Source organism: Pieris brassicae, chromosome 2, assembly GCF_905147105.1.
Source record: "Pieris brassicae chromosome 2, ilPieBrab1.1, whole genome shotgun sequence".
Classification (NCBI taxonomy): domain Eukaryota; kingdom Metazoa; phylum Arthropoda; class Insecta; order Lepidoptera; family Pieridae; genus Pieris; species Pieris brassicae.
The window spans coordinates 1,540,044-1,550,388 of record NC_059666.1 but is presented as its reverse complement, the minus strand read 5'-3'; the positions used below and the strand labels follow the sequence as shown (position 1 = coordinate 1,550,388).

The 10,345-nt window shown below is 34.2% G+C and overlaps 1 protein-coding gene across 1 annotated transcript; it reads left to right on the top strand.

Annotated features, from left to right (window-relative positions):
* The first annotated feature begins 4,267 nt into the window (after nt 1-4,267).
* LOC123720190 (dynein regulatory complex protein 11) lies at nt 4,268-10,078 on the top strand. The gene is made up of 11 exons (XM_045676719.1): nt 4,268-4,579; nt 5,003-5,226; nt 5,631-5,844; nt 6,451-6,676; nt 6,814-7,006; nt 7,165-7,378; nt 7,576-7,879; nt 7,954-8,229; nt 8,925-9,149; nt 9,236-9,363; nt 9,959-10,078. Exons 1-11 carry the CDS (start codon nt 4,268-4,270, stop codon nt 10,076-10,078), a joined length of 2,436 nt encoding a protein of 811 aa, XP_045532675.1.
* The last annotated feature ends 267 nt before the right edge of the window (nt 10,079-10,345 follow it).

The window sequence follows — 10,345 nt, the reverse complement described above, 5'->3', positions numbered from 1 at the left end:
TATTCTTTTCGGAACTCGAGTCACGGTTTGTTAACTGACTGTTTACTAATTTATAAATCTTGATATAGTCTTCTTGAATTGATATTATCAAAAGAGACATTAAAAACCAACTATCATTATAGAAAACGTATAAACTCACTTTTGCCGCTGGCTCTGCGTCTGTCTTGCACTATGAAAGAAAAAACTTCAGCTTCTGGTTTTGTTTCACTTTGGGCAAAATACTCGGGCCAATAAAGGAGCATGGAGAGTCTGAAATAAAACCAAAATAGAAGAGTTGGCCAGCCCAACAAAATGGGCAGGCTACGTTGCCTGGGGCACCTTGATCGCATGGTCCAAGATCAGATGGCAACGGATATATGTCTGAGCCGGTGATGAGAGACCAATAGATTGGCCTAGGTACCGCTAGATCGACAGAGTGGAGGAGGTCCTGCAGCGGAAAACCAGCAATAAGCGGAACTAGAGTTATTATGGCGGTTTTAAACTTGTGCCGTTGACTCATCACTTCAAAACAGGACATAACAATGGTGCAATTGCCGAAAATATTTAAAGTCCAAGCGGAGATAGCCCTGAAGTGGAAAATTATTCGTGTCCTAATGATTTTCTTTCTTCCTACTTCAGCTAGTAACGTTACTGTCTATATTTATAATATTCTATTAAAGAATTTAGTAAAAAAAAAATCGTTTAACGACTTGTTCTACTTGCAATATGTCTTGTATTGTATTGTTTTGTCAAAACTATTATTTTAAATTTTTATATACTTTCAATCGAATAAATAGAATGGCTTATTAAAGTATCTTCCCTTATATAGTTTAGGTAATTTGGATTTTACTTGTCAAGTAGCTTTAGTTCCGTGTTGGTAATAACGGTTAACCTTAATGATCAGTGTGGTCTTGTAAATAAAGTCATTGTAGATATTACAGTCGTTAGCATTTACCAACATAATTACTTTATTACAAAAGTGACCACAATTAAGGGTGTTTACAAACTTAATCGACCTGGACTCAAGACAAATAGTTTTGTATACATGGGAACGACTCAATTTATTATATAATCAATAAAACATGTTACATGTTATTATGCAGCTTATCGCTAACCAGGGAGTTCTTCCAGAAAAAAAAACCTAATACAGATACCGGCAAGCATCTTGAACAAATGTCCTTGCCTGCGCAGAAGCGATTTTTAGGTATCACTGGGAGGGGGGCTGCGGGAGAGTGGCGTGTCGATCGCGTGATTGGTAAATCAGTTGACGTCTGTGTCCGCGCTGTATACACTGCACTAACTTTCCCCCACTCCCTTGCTTAATGCTGAAAAAGTTTGCCGGTATCTCTACATAATTTAGTTATTGTCATACAGAACTGCTGCGAGTGTTAAAGACACACTGTTGGAAATAAATATTGCTAATATAATGACGTTTTCATTGCGTATAAGAATAATTAAGTATTAATTTACATCGAGTATTAAGGGAAATTTTAAGACGAGTTTCTTTAAGTAACAGAAATGACTTGAATTGCACAAGTCGTTGACTACCGCTCATGTCTGATGTCGTAGGCAGTGCGCTAATGGAGTGCGGCTTTCTTTCTATGTTCTCATTAACATTTGTTCGAACGGTGAACGAAAACTGGACGGCGTGTGTCAGGTACAGGAAGTTGATAGCCTACTTGCCTATTAGATTGACAAATGATCATGAAACAGATACAGAAATCTGAGGCCCAGACCTAAAAAAAGTAGTACTGCCACCGATTTATTCATTATATTAGTAATTGTGTAAATATATATAACACAGATTTATGTATTCCAAATATTCCCTTCATCTTAATATATATAAATTACGTGTCACGTTGTCCGCTATGGACTCCTTAACTACCTAACCGATTTCAATCAAATTTTGCACAACATGTGCAATTCGATCTAACTTAAAAGATAGGATATATATAATTCTACTGTACGTGTGTATGTCACTGAACTCCTCTTGAACTGCTGGACCGATTTAATTGTTTCTTTTTGTATGCGTTTGGGTGGAGCCCTTGATGGTTCAGATTCACAAATCAGATGGGCTGGCAGATGGCGCTGCATTCGATATTTTCATACTTTGTTTAATGTCCTAATAGCTTGAAATATCATGCAGGACTACGTCTGTCGGGTCAGCTAGTTATCAACATTTATTAAGTTTTAAATATATAATGAAATCTGTATTAGATTATTCACGATTGGTCACGTGATCATGTTTATATCCTATTAGTGATAGCCGGCCAGGTTCGTCGTAAATATATATTGTTTAGGGCCAAAGTTCTGTTGTTTCAATGCAATCAGAGCAATATATTTTACTCGCCATCATTCTAAGATAATTACACCATTTTCACTGATGTTTATGATAAATAAACGTTGTTAGGTAACTTTCCAATCCAATTTCAGTACCATTATTCGCAGGATTGTAGTAATTAGACTTTATATAGTGTATAAGCAACCTTATATTTCGACAAAGTTGCAGAACTGAACGACTCAAAATACGAGGATATAAAATATTGCTTGTAGTTGTTTTTAATTGCACCTCTTGATATAATATTTATACTACGTTTTGATTATTTTTTAACGACCACGGAAGAAGAAACGAATTAACGTTTTTTTAATAAAACAAACATGTTTTTATGTATTGCGGTTCAATGATTAATTATATATTTCGTTTTTTTAATGTAAGCTTTTTTCTATATAATAATCTTTCGACTATAACGTTACACTTTATTTTATTATATGGTATGGTATGTTTGGTGGACTCAATTTCCACACTCATATTGAGTGTGGAAAGTGTGTCAGTTGTGCTTAAAGTCCTAGCTAAGTAAGCCATCAATCCTTAAAAAAGCACAGAAGTCCCCTGGGCACTTCACAGGCTTCATGGAGTGACCCCACTGCTCCGAGGATTCCTGCACGTTGTTTAGCCACAGCCTCGGATTCCAGCACTATGTGGGTGACTGATTACTCTGCGCTGTAACAGCCTCTACACATGGGGATGTCTATCGAGCCTAGGAAAAGATGCTTATTAAGGAGACAATGACCCGTAATTGTCCGTATCATTGTTTTGAGATTAGTTATATTTAAGCTTTGAAGTCGCTCTGTCAGTATATAATTCAAATGTCAACTTAAATTAAATATTTTCCCAAACATAATTTAAGTTATCTCTAGGACGGAGGCGATCAATAAATAACCGAAAATCCAGAGCAACATTGTAAACGTTCAACTGTAACGTAGCAACGACTTTGTTTGTTCAATACTGTAAAATTACTTTTTACGTCTCTTACACTGTTTCACAGTTTATGTACATTGTTATGTTGATGTAATACGCAAAAATAGTTAGAATAAAAAGAAAAGGTTTAATAATAAGATTTTAGTGTTGTATAAGTGATCTGGTTGAAATATTTAAAATATTTTAAAAATAATTTTATTTATTGTAACTTATACTTGACAGCTAGGTATTTTAATAGCGACAGTGTTTTTTAATCACTCCATAAGCTTCGACTTTTTTTGATACAATAATACAAACCATACATTCAATTAGTACAAATATAACTTTAGATTAAGCTCGTGGGTGTAATTTACTGGAAATTGGAAAATGGATAACATTGACCTGGAATTTGTGTTTTAAACCCAAAACATCTATGATGCATTACATATAAATTAATATTAATTTATTCGTTTGTTTCTTTGTATTTTTATTATATAAGTATTAGTTGTGTTAATATTATATTATAAGTTCTAAAAATCTAAAGTTTTAAGTGTTCTAGTATTTGTATTGCCCCTTTAATGGTAAACGCCTCCTTCACATTTCTCAATTTCTCTTTGTCTTGAGCAACTTTTATCCAGTTTTTTACCAGCTAGTTCTATTACGTCATCAGCCTATCACCATATTGTCGTCCAATATATCTCTTTCCAGTAGGTCCATTCCATTTTATTGTTTCAAGTGTCCATCTTTCCATCTCATGTGAGCATCTACTTACGCCTTACGCCGTTAAATATTTTTTAACCCTGCAAGGGCTGCGTCGCTGCTGCGTTCTATTTGTGTCAGGCACTTCAAAAGGCAAATTTCTGTATGCATATAAATTTATAAATAATAGCAGTCCAGTCCATATTTTAAACGTATAATCAGTGAAAGAATAAACCGGATGTAAAACTATATGTACAGTGTTTTATTAAGATAATATTTGAGGTACAAGTCGTAGGAGTTACAATATACAGTATAGTGTAACCTACGACTTCTACATAAATTCAGCATAAAATGTCTTCTAAAACATACAACGCACTTATTTGTGAGACATCTGAGATAATCGGCGAAGCAACTCAAGCAGACGAAGCGGTGCTTGAAGCGGGTGCCGCTGAAAAGTCGTCATTCTATCCGCTGCTATCAGAACTACGAGTAAGATATACGGTTTTAATACGACGATTAGATCAAGTGTATGATCAGATTGTTCAGCCCCAAAAGCGCTTGATAGTCAAGAGGCTGCTGGAAGCATGCTTGGGGAGACTTTTAGAGGTTAAACATGACTTGGTTGAGCTTAACCTTTCGGATTACACGTATGACGATGATGAGGTATGTTTGGACATGTTTCATGTTTTATTTTGTATTCAAAATTTCAATATTAAAACCAATTCAACTGTTGAAAAAGCGTTTTAATAATCTGGTTTTGTTTTAATTGAAATAATCCATATATTTATAAATTTGTGAAAATGTTTTTTTATTTACTATAAAAAAAATTATAATAGACAAAACTTAGACAATATACAAAGCCAAAACAGATTAATTTAATAAACAAAACATATAAAACAGAAAAGATAAGTACATTAATAGATTAAAATAAAATAAAAAATTTAACAAGTGACAAATTTATATTTTGAAGAGAGAAGAAAACTAAACTACTTACTTAAAATAAATTTAAATTTAAACATGGTTTAAATTTGATTGAAACATGGTTTAAATCAAATCTGCAGATATTAATTCTAAAGAAATTTACAGGCTTTGAAACGCCTTGCTGTAACTCCCATGGAAGCAGAACCATGTGTGCCGCAGTATTTCGTAAGAGAAAGAGAGGAAGAAGTGTTGGAACGTCGTCAATTTGTCACAGATGTACTCCGCAAACTCGGTCATGAACCTGTGAAGCCACAACCACTGGTTCTAACTGAACAACAGGCGGTTGTGATAATACAGAGCCATGAAAGAGCCCGACAGGGAAGATTGAGGTGAACCACTTACTATTTTTTATGGGACAAGAGGCACGCTAGATGGAGGGCTATTTTGTATAAATTTTTGTGGTGCCAAGAGAATGGTACGCTCTTTCCTTGAAGGCGCGTAATGGTCCGGCAGCTGATTCCACAAAGAGGTGGTTTGCAGCAGAAAGTGGCTTAAAAAGCGGAAGTATAACAAATTTCATATAAAGAAATCTTCGTAGTTCTTTACAATCATTACTTTAATAAAAGAGAATCTTCATCGTAATCGCGAAGCCAAAAGCAATGCACTTTTTCACATTTGAGGTTTTAAACGAAAAGTTGCGTTTTGTTACTACCAACAATTTTATCTATATTCAAATCAAGAGCTGGATTTCACTAGTCTAGAAGTTTTATTGTGTATATTATTATTGTTACAGAGGGCAATTTATGAAAGAAATTCGTTTACTAAAAGAAAAGGGAAGAGATCAGAAAGGCGAGATGTCTGCTTCAGCAGCTACCGCTATACAGAGAGTGTGGAGGGGTTTCATTGCAAGACGAACAACAAAGAAGAGAAAACAACAAGAACAGTTACTTATTGGCATGGAAATGCCTCCATATATAGAGTCTAAGGAGATTCAAAGAGCAGAGGAGGTAACTACAATTTTCCTAAAATATTTCTAAAGATTTTCTAGACGATTGAGTTTTTATATAAATAACTTTAAAAAATTAGAATAAATATATGATAAGCTCCAACATCAAACGTCAAAATAATTCTTGATGACCAACATAAAGCCTAAAAGCCTAAAAGATGATAGGTGAGCGCGACATATTTTACATTGAATAGTTTGTGAACTTATAACACAACTATATCAAGAACAGTGGCGGATCTAAGCGCTGCAGCTCAGGGCCTCGTAGATACAAAGGGCTCCAGTCCCCACTGAAAACAATAGGCGATATTTTATATTTAAAAATATATGAAATTAAAAAAATCCAATCATAAGATTAGAATCCGTGGATGAACGAGACCATGTGCGATGCGCATCTATCGAACGGAACGGGGAATTCCCCGTCGCTTGTTTACGGTCGGTGTATTTTTTCGCGTATGCTAGACGTACAAATTCAAGATGATGCATTTTGAACGAAGATTTCGGTAACAAGTTAACTACGTATTTGATATATCTAATAATTACGAGCGTTATTCAGTAACTGTAAGTCATAAAACAAACGTATCATTAAAGAAACTGATATTAAATTAAGGTCAAACAAAGTCGTCGTCAACTACAAAAAGAGCGAGAGAACCAATACCAGGAAGCACTTGTTAAAATTGAAGATCAGCTGAGAGCAAAATATGGCTCTAAAATAAATGAACGTATTGGAGATGAGTTGAGACGTTGGATCTCTGAGTATTATGAGCGTACTGGACGTCTGCCAGATTTTCCATCAGAAGATGCTGGTGGTAGTCGAACAATGTTTAGTAGACAAGGTATTTTTCAAGAAATTCTATAATCATATATAGTTTATTATCACTGTAACCAATATTTGAGGTTATAATCTTAATACAAACATAAAGATGAGATAATGATTTTAATTTATAGGATACTCTTATTTGTATAGGTACAGGTGTTGACAGCCAGTTAAGTAAGTCGTCACCAATCTCATCGAAAGACTCAAAAAGAAGTAAAGACAGCAAGGAGAAAAAGAGTAACAAAAGCGAAGAAAATAAAAATAAAGACAAAGAGGATGCTGAGGATCCATACACATTTAAATGTACAACTTCTGTATTTTTGAAGGAGATAATAAATACCAATGAAGAGTAAGTTACATTTTATCTCGCAAACTTTACTTCGGTGACCATTGACAAAATTATTTCCATAGGTTTCGCCTACACTAACTTATCTATCACCTTAAAAAGCACAAACGTGGTTAAATATTATCACGTATCATTACTATAACAGTTTTAATTAATTGTAGATATGAAGATATTTGGAAGTATAGGGACGATGAAGACGATCATCATGAAAACCATGACAGTGAGATGATTGAGCGTGAAAAAATTGCGAAAATTGAACTGGAAATAAGAAACAGTGTTGACGAAATGATGAGAGCGGAATTGGAATTATTACAAGCTGCCTTTGATAAAGACAGGGCTCATAAAGGCAAGAAGTCCAAGAAACCACAAAAAAAGGTAAAACACTCACACTACACTACACACTCTACACTTCTTATACCTGAATAAACTACAGTCTTGGCTATATTCTGTTTGCTTGAATAGTGTTTTTTTTTTTCTTGTGCCATCTTATTAATTTATTTGTCAGCAGCTGCAATAACTTACTATTAGTATTAATATAATAATCTCATATCTTATGTATGTAAATATTATAGGTACGACGTGGAGGTAAAAAAAACAAGAAAAAGAAAGAAAAAGATTTAACTCCAGACAGAACAACAGAATCACTTTTCGAAGAATTGGTTTCTAATGGTATCATTCGTCCATATCCAATCGTGAGTATAGACGACTTTATTGGTGAGAAGAATTTCGTTGGCTGTGAATGGAGAAAGGAGGGACGAGAACCAAGTCCATCATTGGGTGATATACGACAGTTGGTGAAAGAATATTGCATACTACCTCTAGGTTCTGAGTATGTAAGGACTAATGCCCCAGTAGTTAGATCGGTACTGATTACAGGTAATAAAAAAAAAGTTTATGTAGTTAATAATAAATATAAATAATAAACAAAGTGAGTAGGGTTAATATTCTAGGACCTCCCGGAAGTGGAAAGAGAATGCTTATCAACGCAATATGCAGTGAAACAGGTGCTATGCTGTTTGATTTAACTCCAGCTAACATAGTTGGAAAATATCCAGGTAAAACTGGACTAATAATGTTGATTCATTTAGTCATGAAAGTATCAAGACTACTACAACCAGCTGTTATATGGATGGATGATGCCGAGAAGCCATTTGTTAAGAAAATACCGAAGACTGATAAAACTGACCCTAAAAGGCTAAAAAAGGATTTAGTTAAAATTATAAAAGGTATATTTTGTAATGTGGGTTTTTAATATCTGGATATAATAATTAAATTAAATTAATTACAGTGATTTTAAAGAAAGGTGACATATGAGGGACACACAACAAACGTAGTGTTTAACTGTTACTTTAGGCGATTAGTACTCCGTTCTCTTCGCAAACTAAAATTTATTTCGCTTGAAATCGAACAGACTTTCACATTGGCCCAATTTTCCCCTGACCAGAATTACGCTTAGCAAAAGTAAATTTAAAACATTAATTATAAAATATCTCAATTACGATATTATTCTATCAAGAATTATCTTATCATTAGGAATCATAAAACGTAGTGTATATATAGTATATTGTCTTTGGTTAACATAGCTTTTACACATTGAAAGAAAAAAAAAATCTTGACTTTCAACACCTTTTATCTTCAGTCACCGTGACCACGCACGCTGTAAAGCACGCGAAACGTCGGAAAATTTTAAATTTAAAATTATGTAAAAAAAATATAACTTTAAAATAATACAAATAGCTTTAATCCGGTTACAAAATTGTTTTCTTTCAATCCTAAAACGTGATTTTCAGTGAGACCACACACTGGTTTCACTGAAAAGCAGAGCTGCTAGTCCAAGTGTCCAATGCTAAGTATTCGTTTATTAGACTTTACACACTGACCTATAATTTTATCGTCTATTATGGATTTGATTGAAATTCAGGAATCTACCCAGAAGACCGGGTGTTATTTGTGGGAACATCTCGAACACCATGGGATGCTGAGCAAAAGTTATTATTTCAATGCTACTCAAAAGTGGTGCAAATACCTCGTGCAGACTATGGAAGTATAGCCCTTATGTGGCGATCGATATTGCACCGAGCAGGTGCCTTATCACAAAGACTTGACGTGTCTTGTTTAGCAAGAGTCTCCGATTCATACACAATAGGTAATGTTGAACTTGTATGGTATTAACTATAACAAATAAAATTGTTTGAAAATTTGTTACTAAAGTAAGACAATGTCGTTTTAAAGGTACATTGCTGGCGGCACTCGATGGAGTACTAACGACGAAACGAAGGCTCCAGCTACGAATAAGAGCGTTGACGGCTCAAGAAGTGGCCGTCCAGCTTAGTACTAAAGAGCCTGTATATGCTGAGACTGTAAGTATTTTAGGGAAAATAAAAATTACTACTACTACTATTTTAATTTATTTATCACATATATGCATTTTATACAGTATAAGTTAGACTGTAACTATATATTCTAAAATGCAAGAAAATTACGATGAACAATGTTACAACCAAATACAACTACAAATGCCTGCAGCTGAGTTTCATCGAACGTCAAGGCAGAATACAAAATACAATCCGTATCGCCTCGACATCCGTCGTTCCACAACTGAGCAATTTTTAAGGTAATATTTGCCGCGCACCACCACTATGTGGAACCAGTAGTATAACTTAAAGTCAGATGAGCCTTCTGCCCGTTTGCCTCCTGTTACATCAAAAAAAAACAAACATGATAGGCGCTTAACAACGCTTTTACCCAACCCGAATATAACAAGCTCTGAAGTTTCTGTTACATTCGCGAAGAATTATCTATCTCCGATGAAGAAACTCTACATTTAGAAGATTGTGCTGACTTTACGGCAAATAGTCAATAATGTTAATTATCAAATAAACTGGACCAATATCGATTTTATTTTATTTATTTTAAATGCGTTTCAATCCGTAACACTGTATTACATGTGTATAGGAGAGTGCAGCTGAAGCGTGGTGGTTAAAAACTCCGATGGAGAGGAGAAGATTAAAAATGCTGCAAAAACTACAAGAGCTGGAACAAGAGAACGAAGAGAAGGCTGCAGCCATGAAATAAGTTATTATTAATAGTCAGTATTTTCATACCATTGATTGAGTAATATTTGTTAAAGTAAAAAAATAAAAATTGGTAGGCTAGCTTTTAGTAAGTGTTTTATACAACATAATCTTAAATAAAAACATTTCTATTTCCTGTATTTTGCATCTGTGATTTTATTCAGTAACAAATAACAAAACAAAGTTACGTAACCTAACCTTAGTTTAGTAATCTAGTCTAGTTTAGTTATTTAATTATTAACTGAATTATATATATTTCAGTTAATAA

What these genes read in the sequence shown, in the direction of transcription:
- LOC123720190 (XM_045676719.1), top strand. Translation starts at nt 4,268, where the DNA reads ATGTCTTCTAAAACATACAACGCACTTATTTGTGAGACATCTGAGATA. An exon ending in AACAATGTTTAGTAGACAAG is followed by an intron (nt 6,677 to 6,813) that starts GTATTTTTCAAG and finishes GTATAGGTACAG; the next exon opens with GTGTTGACAGCCAGTTAAGT. An exon ending in CTCCGATTCATACACAATAG is followed by an intron (nt 9,150 to 9,235) that starts GTAATGTTGAAC and finishes GTCGTTTTAAAG; the next exon opens with GTACATTGCTGGCGGCACTC.